This window comes from Oncorhynchus masou, chromosome 12, assembly GCF_036934945.1.
Source record: "Oncorhynchus masou masou isolate Uvic2021 chromosome 12, UVic_Omas_1.1, whole genome shotgun sequence".
NCBI lineage: Eukaryota > Metazoa > Chordata > Actinopteri > Salmoniformes > Salmonidae > Oncorhynchus > Oncorhynchus masou.
Genome location: NC_088223.1, coordinates 8,369,653 through 8,385,547, shown reverse-complemented (window position 1 = coordinate 8,385,547; position 15,895 = coordinate 8,369,653). Strand labels below are relative to the sequence as shown.

The following is a 15,895-nucleotide window of genomic DNA, read 5'->3' as shown; positions in this document are numbered from 1 at the left end:
CAATGCCTGTAGTGCCCTCGACTGAGAGACCTTTGAAATGATTGTAGTTTTTTGGTTTCTCTCCATCTAAAATCAGAAATAAATCATTCTAAATAACAAACTGGCTTTATTTACAAATTAGTAACAGCGTCTCACCCATGTTCAAGAATGGCCTCATTCTCACAAATTGTATCTCCAAAATCATCTCCAAAATATTGTCATATTTTAAACAAAGCGATTATTATTATTATTAATTTAGAATTATATAAAAGCCCATTGGATATTCTCACAGATATATTATTAACCCTGGTCATATTGGTCATGGTTCCCGAGTGGCACACAATGAAGATTGCCTTGCAGTTCTCCAGCTGTATCCACTGAAGGTGCGCAAGGTTCAAGGCACGAGGGCTTGATGAACGGGATGGGACACAGAGCCACACACAGAAGACTGACTGAGCCCATGGGGGAGAAGGATGAAGAGGGAGGAGCCACACTGGAAACATTTGAAGTAGCATTGCACTAAAAATGGTGCTGACTAGGGAAACGTTCCCGCTGTTCTGTTCTTAGTGCCAGTCTACACGTTCAAACTTAAACAATGTAACTAATAATGGCATCTTTAACCTCTTGAACCTCTGGGTGCAGTATTTCATTTTTGGATGAAAAACTTTCCCGTTTTAAACAAGATATTTTGTCACGAAAAGATGCTTGACTATGCATATAATTGACATATAATTGACAGCTTTGGAAAGAAAACACTCTGACATTTCCAAAACTGCAAAGATATTGTCTGTGAGAACTAATGCTACAGGCGAAACCAAGATGAAATTTCATACAGGAAGTAAGCCAGATTTTGGAGGCGCTGTGTTCCAATGTCTCCTTATATGGCTGTGGAATGCAAGGAATGAGCCAACACTTTCTGTCCTTTCCCCAAGGTGTTTGCAGCATTGTGACGTATTTGTAGGCATATCATTGGAAAATTGACCATAAGAGACTACATTTACCAGGTGTCCGCTCGGTGTCCTCCGTCGAAACTATTGCGTAATCTCCAGGTGCATGCGCGTTTCCATTTGGTTCAGAAGAGAAAGTCAACTGCCCCGAATGATTTATCATCGAAAGATATGTGAAAAACACCTTGAGGATTGATTCTAAACAACGTTTGCCATGTTTCTGTCGATATTATGGAGTTAATAATTTGGAAAAAAGTTTGCGTTGTAATGACTGAATTTTCGGGGGGTTTTCTTAGTCAAATGTGATGAACATAACGGAGGGATTTCTCCTACACAAATAATCTTTTTGGAAAAACTGAACATTTGCTATCTAACTGAGTCTCCTCATTGAAAACATCCAAAGTTCTTCAAAGGTAAATGATTTTATTTGAATGCTTTTCTTGTTTTTGTGAACATTGAACAAGTCCCTCAAAAAACAATCTGAATGGTTTGTCCTCGGGGTTTCGCCTGCTAAATAAGTTCTGTTATACTCACCGACATGGTTCAAACAGTTTTAGAAACTTCAGAGTGTTTTCTATCCAAATCTACTAATAATATGCATATCTTATCTCCTGGGGATGAGTAGCAAGCAATTGAATTTGGGCATGCATTTCATCCGGACTTGAAAATACTGCCCCGTCCCCAAGAAGTTTTAATGGTACCAGTGGTTCACACTTAAATAATGTGCCATAGAATTCTGCGGCACCATGCAAGCTGCGCCGCATTATTCTGCAACTTAACCACTTCATGTCGAGAGAGGGTATTGGCCCAGGGTGGGTGGAAACACGTTACACATTGAGGAAATTGAAACAACCTCTTTCAACATGTACAAGTCTGGGACAGTAGTGGTGTAGGGTATCCTCGTGCAGTTTCAGCAGGACATTGAAGGGATCTTAGAGGGAGAGAGTCTGGGACAGTAGTGGTGTAGGGTATCCTCGTGCAGTTTCAGCAGGACATTGAAGGGATGTTAGAGGGAGAGAGTCTGGGACAGTAGTGGTGCAGTCTGGGACAGTAGTGGTGTAGGGTATCCTCGTGCAGTTTCAGCAGGACATTTAAGGGATCTCATAGAGAGAGAGAGTCTGGAACAGTAGTGGTGTAGGGTATTCTCATGCAGTTTCAGCAGGACATTTAAAACCTCTTACATCTATGGGGGCACTATTTCATTATTGGATAAAAAAACGTGCCTGTTTTAAGTGCAATATTTTGTCACAAAATGATGCTCGACTATGCATATAATTGACAGCTTTGGAAAGAGAACACTCTGACGTTTCCAAAACTGCAAAGATATTGTCTGTGAGTGACCCAGAACTGATGCTACAGGCGAAACCAAGATGAAACTTCAAACAGGAAATGAGCAGGATTTTTGAGGCTCTGTTTTTCATTGTCTCCTTATATGGCTGTGAATGCGCAAGGAATGAGCCTGCCCGCTCTATCGCTTCCCCAAGGTGTCTGCAGCATTGTGACGTATTTGTAGGCATATCATTGGAAGATTGACCATAAGAGACTACATTTGCCAGGTGTCCGCCCGGTGTCCTCTGTCGAAATTGTTGCGTCATCTTGAACTGCAAGTCTTTTTCCAAGCGATTCAGTGGAGAAAGTAGACATCCACGAACGATATATGAATGAAGAGATATGTGAAAAACACCTTGAGGATTGATTCTAAACAGCGTTTGCCGTGTTTCAGTCGATATTATGGAGTTAATTTGGAAAACAGTTTGCCGTTTTGATGACTGAATTTTCATTTTTTTTAGTACCCGAACGTGTTGTACAAAACGGAGCAATTTCTCCTACACAAAGAATCTTTCAGGAAAAACTGAACATTTGCTATGTAACTGAGAGTCTCCTCATTGAAAACATCCGAAGTTCTTCAAAGGTAAATTATTTTATTTGAATCCTTTTCTGTTTTTTGTGAAAATGTTGCCCGCTAAATGCTACGCTAGCTATCAATACTCTTACACAAATGCTTGTTTTGCTATGGTTCAAAAGCATATTTTAAAAATCTGAGATGACAGTGTTGTTAAGAAAAGGCTAAGCTTGAGAGCTAACACATTCATTTCATTTCATTTGCGATTTTCATAAATAGTTAACGTTACGTTATGCTAATGAGCTTGAGGCTATAACTGGATACACGTTTTTTTCATAGCCAAACGTGAACAAAACGGAGCGATTTGTCCTACACAAATAATATTTTTTGAAAAACTGAACATTTGCTATCTAACTGAGTCTCCTCATTGAAAACATCTGAAGTTCTTCAAAGGTAAATGATTTTATTTGAATGATTTTCTTGTTTTTGTGAAAATGTTGCTGGCTGAATTCTAGGCTTATAGCTATGCTAGCTATCAATACTCTTACACAAATGCTTGTTTAGCTATGGTTGAAAAGCATATTTTGAAAATCTGAGATGACAGTGTTGTTAACAAAAGTCTAAGCTTGAGAGCAAATATATTTATTTCATTTCATTTGCGATTTTCATGAATAGTTAACGTTGCGTTATGCTAATGAGCTTGAGGCTATAAATAGGATCCCGGATCCGGGATTGCTCGACGCAAGAAGTTAAGGGATCTCAGAGAGAGAGAGTCTGGGACAGTAGTGGTACAGGGTTCCTCATGCAGTTTCAGCAGGACATTGAAGGGATCTCAGAGAGAGCACAGCAGATAAAGCTCTCTGTGACGACTGTCCTGCAGACAAGGATTGTCCCCCCCCCAGGACTGAACACAAACAGGTCCCACAATTGCACTTCTCCTCCATCATTGAGAGGGATACATTTACAGAAATTGAGAGAAACATGGTGGGGCTCAGAGAGCTAGTTCACACAATACAGACAGAACAAACCCACAAAACAGACCAGCACAACCCCCCCCCCTCCCCTCCACAACAAGACCCAGAGGGATGGACGGCTGTCTGAGAGAGATGGCTGCTCTACAGATTGAGGTGAGAGAAATTAACTGCCCGAATTACCGAACTGCCCCTAATAAAAACGGCCTAAACCCAGCCGTCAGAAAACACGGAAAAGTTCACTTTTTTCAATGTGTCAATCCCTCTCGAGTCATCTGGGACCCACGAGCTCAGCCCAAGGGACGACTAGGGGGGCACTTGGACATTCGTAGTTTCATTCCAAAAAGTGATTAAATTCAACATCTACTCACAGACTCCAAACTTGACATCCTCTGCCTCTCAGAGACACGGCTCCATAAAAACTCTCCTTATGCTGCTTTGATTGTGATTGGCTACAATGTCTTCAGGAGAGACAGGATTGGAGGAAGAGGAGGGGGTGTGATGATTTACATTAAAGAACATATCCGATGTAAACAAATTGAGTGGTCATGTGATAATGAACTAGAATGTATTGGCTTGAAGTGTCTCCCCAAGTGTCTTTTACCCTTATTGGAATGTATAGGCCACCTTCCACCTAAAGTGTTATTTTTTGATCAGTTTAATAACATGCTTAGGGAATGTCATTTTGTGAAAGAGGTCATCTTAATGGGAGATTTTAACATTAATTATGAAGACAAATCTGGTAGGAAAACCCTCAAACGTATCATTAATACCTTTGACCTTACACAGCTAGTTAAAGGGCCAACCAGGGTGACTTGTTGCTCTAAAACACAGATTGATTTGGTGTTCAGTAATAAACCAGAGAGAGTGACTACATCATTCAATATGGTTACTGGGCTATCTGATCATAATCTGACACTTAGAGCCAGAAAGCTGTCTAAGAGCAGGTTTAACCTCTCCACTGTTAGAAAGCCTGGTCAACTCAGAATACCTAAGAGTGAATTAAGCTATTTTGAAAACGCAATTAAGGGAATTAAAATGCAATGGTCTCTTGTCCTATACAGACGTGGAAGCTGAACTCAGGTTTTTCTATCCACAATCCAGACGACAGTAAATGGTTTCCTAAAGAAAATTAAATCCAAACCTGGCCAAGAGAGCACTCTTCCTTGGCTAAATGGAGAAATCTGGAAATTGATGAAATAACGAGATTATGCTCTAAAAATAGCCCTAAGATCCAAATTAGAGCATGACAGACGTAAGTTTTACATGTTGAGAAATAAGGTGATGAAAGGAATCAGACAGTCCAAGGCAAACCTCTTTATTAACATAATTGGTGAAGCAAAGTGAAATTGTAAACTGATCTTGGAGAATCTAAAAGAGTTAACAGGGAAAGACCATAGAAACACTGCAAAAAGACTAGAAATCATGATGAATAACAATCTAACACAGGATGCAGTCGAAATAGCAATAGCCTTCAATTCCTACTTTATTGACTCTGTCAGGGTACTGACACAGAACCCCTCCACTGGTTTCTTGGGCTCAGTGCTAGTAAATGATGCTCAACCTGTCTTCATCATAAGGGAGGTTTCTGAGGCAAAGGTGAACAAGGTGATTAGCTCAGTAAAGAACTCTAAAGCCAAAGATGTGTTTGGGCTGGACTCTACCTCTCTTAAAAACTACAAAGAGTCACTCATTGGCCCCATTACTAAGGTCACCAACACATCTATTGGTCTCGGGGTGTTTCCAAGGGTGTAGAAGTCGGTAATAACGGCCATCTTTAAATCAGGCTGCTGACGTGAGTAACTACAGGCCCGTTAGTATACTACCTGTGGTGTCAAAGGTTGTTGAAAAGTGTGTAGCAGAACAACTGATTGCCCACCTCAACAACAGCCCCTTCACATTACACTCCATGCAGTTTGGCTTCAGAGCGAAACACTCCACAGAAACGGCCAACTGCTTTCTTCTGGAAAATGTGAAGTCCAAGATGGACAAAGGGGGTGCTGTTGGGGCTGTGTTCCTGGACCTAAGGAAGGCTTTTGATACTGTTAACCATGAGATTCTCATCACAAAATTGTCCAAGTTCAACTTTTTCCTGATGCCTTGAGATGGATGAAATCATACCTTGAAGGCAGAACTCTGTGTGTCAGAGTGAGCAATGAGCTGTCGCTCACTCTTAGCTATGATGTGGGCGTGCCCCAAGGGTCAATACTGGGGCCCCTCCTGTTCAGCCTGTACATTAATGATCTGCCTTCTGTCTGTACTGGGTCTGAAGTTCAAATGTATGCAGATGATACAGTTATATATGTGCATGTAAAGAGCAAACAACAAGCTGAACAAGAACTCACTACTGTAATTGTCCAGGTTACAACGTGGCTCAGTGACTCGTGTTTGCATCTCAATGTGAAAAAAATTCACAAAGAGGGCAACAGATGCTACTGAGCCAGATGTCTATGTGTCAGGGGAGAAGCTCCAGGTGGTATCTGATTTGAAGTACCTTGGAATCATACTTGATCCCAACCTCTCTTTTAAAAAGCATGTGAAAAAGGTCATTCAAATATCCAAATTCAACCTAGCTAATTTCCGATTTCTACGAAATTGTTTGACTACAGAGGTAGCAAAACTGTACTTCAAATCTATGATACTCCCCCCTTAACATACTGCTTGACTAGTTGGGCCCAAGCTTGCTGTACAACATTAAGACCTATTCAGTCTGTCTACAAACAGGCTCTCAAAGTGCTTAATAGGAAGCCCAATAGCCATCATCACTGTTTCATCCCCAGAAAGCATGAGCTCCTGAGTTGGGAAAATCTTGTGCAATACACCGACACATGTCTTGTATTCAAGATCCTAAATGGCCTGGCTCCTCCCCCTCCACTCTGTACTTTTGATAAACAGAAAACCCAAACATATGTCAGCAGATCCACAAGGTCTGCCATGAGAGGTGACTGTATAGTTCCCTTAAGGAAAAGCACCTTTAGTAAATCAGTTTTCTCTGTGAGAGCTTCACATGTCTGGAATACACTGCCATCAGACACACATAACTGCACCACATATCACACTTTCACAAAATGCTTGAAGACATGGCTAAAGGTCAATCAGATTTGTGAACATGGTCCCTAGCTGTGTGTTGCCGCTTTCCATGTTGTCTGTTGTCTGTAGCTTGTGAGGTGTGGAAACACTTTGTTGCTTTTATGAATTTTGTCTTGCTGCTTTTTGTTCTATGTTGCTATGTCTGTATGCTATGTCTTGCTCATCCTATGTTGCTCTGTCTGTATGCTATGTCTTGCTTGTCCTATGTTGCTATTGTCTATATTGTAATTGTTTTTAATAACCTGCCCAGGGACTGCGGTTGAAAATTAGCCGGCTGGCTAAAACCTGCACTTTTACTGAAACGTTGATTAATGTGCACTGTCCCTGTAAAAATAAATTAAACTCAAACTCAACAAATGACAATGAATGAAGAGGTGTGAAAGCTCAGGTGTGATGGAGAGCAGGACACTCCCCGAGAGAAGCCTGCAGAACAGGTCACTTCAGATCCGGACCACAACCAACACAAATGACCTGAGGGAGTGATTAAAAAAGCTTCTTACTCTTTCCCCAACTCACATGTGGTTATCTACACCCTGCTACCACGAGAAGACTATCACCTTGCCACCATTCAGTGGGTGAATGAAAGAATTTCGTAAGATCGTGCCTCAAAACCTAATGTTTCCACCATAATTTGCAAATAATTAATTAAAAATCTATGTGACTTTCTGGATTTTTTTTCCTCATTTTGTCTGTCATAGTTGAAGTGTACCTATGATGAAAATTACAGGCCTCTCTCATCTTTTTAAGTGGGAGAACTTGCACAATTGGTGGCTGACTAAATACTTTTTTGCCCCACTGTACATGATAAGGCCCAAACACCTTCTCATCCCTATTCAAAGCATGTTGAATAAAAATGTCTTTATCCTGGGCCAAGTACTCCAACCATTGAATGGACCCACTAGAGTTTGACTTGAATTGCCGCCGGTTGTTGTCAGGCGAGGGGATAGCTATAGATGCTGTAGGTAGAAAGTGTGTACTATAGGTTTTCATGCATGCCGACCAAATAGTTGTACAACTCCAGGGGTCAATGCCTGCATCTTTTGATTACCTCTTCTCTGAATCTGAGGCATCCTTCACAAAGTATAACTACATCGTTGTCACAGTATGAATCCATCTCTTTGTGGAAATCAAAAGTGTCATGAATCGCTCTCGCTCTTTGGGAGACATCTGATCACACCCGTACATTTCTGGGCTGGGATAAGCTCCAATATAATGTAGATTCTCCTCAAATGAAACCAGCCTTTCACAGAGTTCTCAAAACACAAGGATTCTGGCATTTGAGCCAAATTTCATGGGTAAGAAGCTTAAACTGTCAATGTATCTCTAGTTGAAGGCGGGGTCTACAAAACACAATATTTTACTTCCTTGAGCTATGACACTGGGTGCAACGCCTTGCTGTATCAATGGGTTCAAAAGAAGGTAGGAGTCATAGACTAGAATTGTGCGCTATAAACGTGAAGTTTCTGTACTGGGGTTTTAGAAAGAGGAGTGCACAATTGGGCCCCTCTGCAGACCGCTTATCACCCTTGAAAGTCATGGTAGATACAAAAATAAGCAAATGAACCCCCGATTGTAGATTAGTATCAAAATCATAGAACACATATTTCTCTGAATGTTCATCTTCAGCCAAGGGCTGAATATAACACCCGTGTGGCACTTCTTGAACCACTTCAGCATTTCTGCTTTTCAAAGGCCCTTTACAGATTGGGCAATGTATGATTCCACACACATGCGGTTCAGGGCTATCTATTTTAAGGTTGTAATTGCACTGCCATTTTGGACATTTCTTGTTAGTCACAACTGCTTACAGATTTACAGGCCTTGGGGTGCCATGTTTCAATTTTGTGTTTTTCGTAACAGTAGGCCGAACGACATGTACGGTGATAATCTGCACATTGTGTCAGGTTTAAGGGCTGCATCAGACAATTTTCATCCAGACATACTGAACAGTTATGATGTTGAAATCATCCCAGCTCAGTGCTTTATTGGGGATGTCCTTTGCGCCGAAATCCTCCGCGTGCTCTCGTTGTGTATGGTCTTCTGTGCCGCTATACACCGGGGCTTCCCATCATACCGAGTCTGAAAGAAAATAATATATACAAAATAGGTTTCTTAAACATAAAAATATATTAAATTAAAAATGTCAAATACATTTCAGATATAATAGTTTAATATATTAACAATACATCATTAAATTACCTCAGCTTTTTTGAAGCGGGCTGTTCTGACAAATTGCGGAAACTGTGGGCTCTAGACTTTTTCCACCAGTCATTCCAGATTCGTTGGAGTCTGAAAAAACATTATATGTCATTGTTTTAACATATTCAATCATAAAAATGTCTAAATAATAATAAAATATGTATAACTAATAACATATATATATATATATATATATATATATATATATAATGGCTTCAGACAGTGTCCATGTAGCAGCGTTTCATGAAGCAGTAAGCTACCTGCCCAGTAACACATCTTCTTCTCGGGTGATTCTGCGCACTGGAGCCTGATTTGTGCGTTGGTTCTTTGGGTCTGGCATATGGTGCGAGTGGGTGGAGGTTCCAGGGGGAGTTGATGGGACGGTTATAGCCTCGGTTCTTGGTTTGTTTGAGAAAACGTTCGTACAGAACGGGAGAATAACGGTTCTGCCGTAGTCATTCAGAGTCCATAATGCAGCCGGGATCCTTCTTCTTCTTTGAGGACTGTCAGCTGTAAACACATAAATAGCTTTTGATATCGGGTGCAGACTTTTTGTTTTTAATGTATAAATATTCTTATGGATTTCATTTTTGGACTTACGTCGACAATAGTGTGATGGTGACTGGTTGCATTTTGCTCTGCTGAACCCCCTTCTAACGCTGTCGGTTCCCAATCAAATATTCTTGGTAGCAGCTGGGTAAAGGATGGATATCCTACAAACATTAGATAATATTAACGTATATTTATACGATATATATACATTTAAAATTATAAGAATATGTGAATTTGACATATTACCTAAAAAATCGTTTTAAAAAAACATATAACTCCTGTTTAACATTAGAACTATATCAAATTGTAATATCCAAACAATTCCCTGAAAATAACTAACGCCTCCAAATCTAATATATTATTTTCACTAACCCACCTTCAGAAAGCTCCATTAGGACGGATTCACAGATAATTTTTTAGCTGTTCTGGGCTGATAACTCTTCTGGGCTGATAACTCTTCTGGGCTGATAACTCTTCTGGGCTGATAACTCTTCTGGGCTGATAACTCTTCTGGGCTGATAACTCTTCTGGGCTGATAACTCTTCTGGGCTGATAACTCTTCTGGGCTGATAACTCTTCTGGGCTGATAACTCTTCTGGGCTGATAACTCTTCTGGGCGGATAACTCTTCTGGGCTGATAACTCTTCTGGGCTGATAACTCTTCTGGGCTGGTAACTCTTCTGGGCTGATAACTCTTCTGGGCTGATAACTCTTCTGGGCTGATAACTCTTCTGGGCGGATAACTCTTCTGGGCGGATAACTCTTCTGGGCGGATAACTCTTCTGGGCGGATAACTCTTCTGGGCTGATAACTCTTCTGGGCTGATAACTCTTCTGGGCTGATAACTCTTCTGGGCTGATAACTCTTCTGGGCTGATAACTCTTCTGGGCTGATAACTCTTCTGGGCGGATAACTCTTCTGGGCGGATAACTCTTCTGGGCGGATAACTCTTCTGGGCTGATAACTCTTCTGGGCTGATAACTCTTCTGGGCTGATAACTCTTCTGGGCTGATAACTCTTCTGGGCTGATAACTCTTCTGGGCTGATAACTCTTCTGGGCGGATAACTCTTCTGGGCAGATAACTCTTCTGGGCTGTTGGCCTTGTGTCTGGAGTTGCGCTTTTGCCCTTCGTACAGAATGGATAGTAGATGTTTCACTAGCCTCGCTCCGCCGTCCTGTCTCTAACGAGAGATAGTCTGTAATTAGTTTACAGAGTAACCTGGGGTGGAGGGACCGTTGGTATATGCGCTGATTAGAAGTAACATTTGTTTTAAACAGTAGGAGCTTGTCTAGACAAGATACATTCTGTCTGGGTTGTTTGACTTTTGAGCCCCCCACGTCCTCTGGAGTGAGATAAATACGCAACACCTAAAGGCATGTGTGGTAATGAATCAAAGTGCCTAATTGAAGAGACGCACACACAATCCTGAAACAGCCTCACACACCTTTTTGGTTTCAAACGCCCCCATGCAGAAACACACACCTCCACCCCCTTTGTTTTGAAACATACACACATACATGTCACGCACACGCACACAAGCCTTTTTCTCCGGGACAGGCATGTTGATAGAGCGAAAAGACAGAGCTAAAGGTTAAAGGTGAGATACCGCTTTAAAACCATTTATTTAATTCATAATTTTTAGTAAAGAAAGACTGTTTTCGTGTAAAATAAGACATAGTTTTTTTAAGACATTGCATTTCGCCGCGACAGACCGGGGTGAGAGAGAAAAGAGAGATTCAATTTGTTGAAGGTGAGATATAGCATTAATACCCTTTTATTTAATTCTAAATCTTTAGTACAGACCTTTTAAAACATGCTATAATTATTTAAACATTTGTACTATTCCTTTCTCACAGATAAAGGGCCTGGTTTAGTTTAGTTTAGTTTAGTTTAGCCCCGACAACCATCTGTGTCCAATTCCCCGTCGTCAAGACAGACTCTCTTGCTCCATCAAAGCTCCGTAAGTTTTCACTCCATGGATAGATCAAACGTCTTGCATGTAGATCCTGGGTATGTCTTCAGGATAGAAGCGGCCAGCAACGTAATTGTTCACAATTTTGGACAAGACTGTCCAGCTTATTCATCAGGGGTATGAATAATAATAATAATAATAATAATGGGTAATCAATCCATTTAAAGCTAAATACTGGCATAAAAAAGTTCACATCCTTGCAGGCTTTGGAAAATACTGACAGATTTTGTCGTATTTGTGCTATCATATTGTTCACATGCTAAAATTGTGACTTTTGAGTCGAGGCTATACGCCATTGAAGAGATCCTTATGGCTTTTAAATCACTGCGCCCGCACACAAGCTCGTCCAATGCATAGCCTGGCAGGGTTGTACCACTCAGGATTTTGCATGATAAAGGGGGTTGGGACCGCTGTCATATGCCCATCACGCCTATCCAAAACTCCTTTAAAACATTCAGGGGCATCATACAAAATGTCCTCGTTGCTTTTATCATTGGGTTCATGACAAGAGATGCATAGTACCCTGAGAATTGGCCTAGGAGACATAATTGTATGTTTAATGTTCTGGGTTTATTTTAAAAATCTTGTTAAGTGTTCTGGGACCACATGTGTTGTTCTGGGTCTTATTTATAATGCCATCAACACAATCCCCCCGGACATTCCATTGCTTCATAGACAACAGCCCTAAGGGCAATAAAATAGGGGGTGTGGGGCCATCCTCTTTGAAATGTTCAAAAACATCCCCCCCAGTTCAACCAGGTCCCTACACATCAATCATCATGACAACTTCAAAGGAATGGATGCAATATAGACATAAATTAACACACACTCTAACACCTGACAACAGGAAGAGGATGCCCTTATATGGGCATAACCATGTGACACCTTCCCTCAAGGATGTCCTGACCGGATGCCCATATTTGGGCATGCACACGTCATCCAGCCATAGGGTCATAAATCAAACGTTTGACGTGCACCGTCTACTTTATTCTCTCTGCTGGGTATGTACACAGTCAATGGGAGGCTTCGAGGCGCTAGGTACACCTATAGCTCATCTCTTGGCTGTAGTATTGTAGACTACTTTGTCACTGACCTGAACCCAGAGTCTCTCAGAGCGTTCACAGTCAGTCCACTGACACCCCTATCAGATCACAGCAAAATCACACTCTACTTGAAAGGAGCTTTGCTCAATCTGAGGCATCAAAACCAAAGGAACTGAATAATATTAAGAAATTCTGTAGATGTAAGGAAAGTACTGCCAGTGCTGAAGACACTATAGTGGTCTGATCACTGACAACAATGAGACAGCCTATAGGGAGGAGGTCAAAGAACTGGCAGTGATGCGCCAGGACAACAACCTCTCCCTAAATGTGAGCAAGATAAAGGAGCTGATCGTGGACTACAGGAAAAGCCGGGCAGAACAGGCCCCCATTAACATTGACGGGGCTCTAGTGGAGCGGGTCGAGAGTTTCAAGTTACTTGTTGTCCACATCAGTAACGAACTATCACGGTCCAAATAAACCAAGACAGTTGTGAAGAGGGCATGACAAACCCTTTTCCCCCCAGATCCTTAAAAGGTTCTACAGCTGCATCACCACCTGGTATTGAAATGGCTCGGCATTAGAACGCAAGGCCCTACAGATGGTAGTGCGTACGGTACCACCCAGGACCTCCTATACCAGGCAGTGTCAGAGGAAGTCATAGACTGTTATAGTCATGGACTGTTCTCTCTGCTATCACACTGCAAGAGGTTCCGGGAGCACAAAGTCTAGATCCAAGAGGCTTCTAAACAGCTTCCAACCCCAAGCCATAAGACTCCTGAACATCTAATAAACATAATTGTCTCAATTACCTCAACACCGGTGCGCCTGCACATTGACACATTTACTCTGTACCATAACACCCTGTATATAGCCTCCACATTTACTCTGAACTGGTACCCCCTGTATATAGCCTCCACATTGACTCTATACTGGAACACCCCTGTATATAGCCTCCACATTGACTCTATCCGAAGCGGTGCAGCCAACGGGTTTCTCCACGCATCGCGCCGACAGAAACAAACACCTTTCTGGTAAGAAGAGGGGCGGGGGCGTATGCCTTATGGCTAATGAGACATGGTGTGATGAAAGAAACATACAGGAACTCAAATCCTTCTGTTCACCTGATTTAGAATTCCTCACAATCCAATGTAGACCGCATTATCTACCAAGAGAATTCTCTTCGATTATAATCACAGCCGTATATATCCCCCCCAAGCAGACACATCGATGGCTCTGAACAAACTTTATGTAACTCTTTGCAAACTGGAAACCATTTATCCGGAGGCTGCATTCATTGTAGCTGGGGATTTTAACAAGGCTAATCTGAAAACAAGACTCCCTAAATTTTATCAGCATATCGATTGCGCAACCAGGGGTGGAAAAACCTTGGATCATTGTTACTCTAACTTCCGCGACGCATATAAGGCCCTGCCCCGCCACCCTTTCGGAAAAGCTGACCACGACTCCATTTTGCCTACAGACAGAAACTGAAACAAGAAGCTCCCACGCTGAGGTCTGTCCAACGCTGGTCCGACCAAGCTGACTCCACACTCCAAGACTGCTTCCATCACGTGGACTGAGACATGTTTTGTATTGCGTCAGATAACAACATTGACGAATACGCTGATTCGGTGTGCGAGTTCATTAGAACGTGCGTTGAAGATGTCGTTCCCATAGCAACGATTAAAACATTCCCTAACCAGAAACCGTGGATTGATGGCAGCATTCGCGTGAAACTGAAAGCGCAAACCACTGCTTTTAATCAGGGCAAGGTGTCAGGTAACATGACCGAATACAAACAGTGCAGCTATTCCCTCCGCAAGGCTATCAAACAAGCTAAGTGTCAGTACAGAGACAAAGTAGAATCTCAATTCAACGGCTCAGACACAAGAGGCATGTGGCAGGGTCTACAGTCAATCACGGACTACAGGAAGAAATCCAGCCCAGTCATGGACCAGGATGTCTTGCTCCCAGACAGACTAAATAACTTTTTTGCCCGCTTTGAGGACAATACAGTGCCACTGACACGGCCTGCAACGGAACCATGCGGTCTCTCCTTCATTGCAGCCGAGGTGAGTAAAACATTTAAACGTGTTAACCCTCGCAAGGCTGCAGGCCCAGACGGCATCCCCAGCCGCGCCCTCAGAGCATGCGCAGACCAGCTGGCTGGTGTGTTTACGGACGTATTCAATGAATCCCTATACCAGTCTGCTGTTCCCACATGCTTCAAGAGGGCCACCATTGTTCCTGTTCCCAAGAAAGCTAAGGTAACTGAGCTAAACGACTACTAAACAGCAGAGGGAACACCCCCCTATCCACATCGATGGAACAGTAGCGGAGAGGGTAGCAAGTTTTAAGTTCCTCGGCATACACATCACAGACAAACTGAATTGGTCCACTCACACAGACAGCATCGTGAAGAAGGCGCAGCAGCGCCTCTTCAACCTCAGGAGGCAGAAGAAATTCGGCTTGTCACCAAAAGCACTCACAAACTTCTACAGATGCACAATCGAGAGCATCCTGGCGGGCTGTATCACCGCCTGGTACGGCAACTGCTCCGCCCTCAACCGTAAGGCTCTCCAGAGGGTAGTGAGGTCTGCACAACGCATCACCGGGGGCAAACTACCTGCCCTCCAGGACACCTACACCACCCGATGTTACAGGAAGTCCATAAAGATCATCAAGGACATCAACCACCCGAGCCACTGCCTGTTCACCCCGCTATCATCCAGAAGGCAAGGTCAGTACAGGTGCATCAAAGCTGGGACCGAGAGACTGAAAAACAGCTTCTATCTCAAGGCCATCAGACTGTTAAACAGCCACCAGTAACATTGAGTGGCTGCTGCCAACACACTGACACTGACTCAACTCCAGCCACTTTAATAATGGGAATTGATGGGAAATGATGTAAATATATCACTAGCCACTTTAAACAATGCTACCTTATATAATGTTACTTTCCCTACATTATTCATCTCATATGCATACGTATATACTGTACTCTATATCATCGACTGCATATTTATGTAATACATGTATCACTAGCCACTTTAACTATGCCACTTTGTTTACAAACTCATCTCATATGTATATACTGTACTCGATACCATCTACTGTATCTTGCCTATGCTGCTCTGTACCATCACTCATTCATATATCCTTATGTACATATTCTTTATCCCCTTACACTGTGTATAAGACAGTAGTTTAGGAATTGTTAGTTAGATTACTTGTTGGTTATTACTGCATTGTCGGAACTAGAAGCACAAGCATTTCGCTACACTCGCATTAACATCT

At 42.2% G+C, this 15,895-nt stretch overlaps 1 protein-coding gene across 1 annotated transcript in view; it reads right to left on the bottom strand.

The window, feature by feature from the left end:
- The window catches only part of LOC135549001 (golgin subfamily A member 6-like protein 1), a 51,420-nt gene that overhangs the window by 30,341 nt on the left and 5,184 nt on the right, over positions 1–15,895 (bottom strand). Inside the window, exon 2 of the mRNA XM_064979073.1 lies at positions 10,037–10,763. Within this exon, the coding sequence (XP_064835145.1) occupies positions 10,037–10,763 (727 nt within the window). The remainder of the gene's footprint in view (positions 1–10,036; positions 10,764–15,895) is intronic.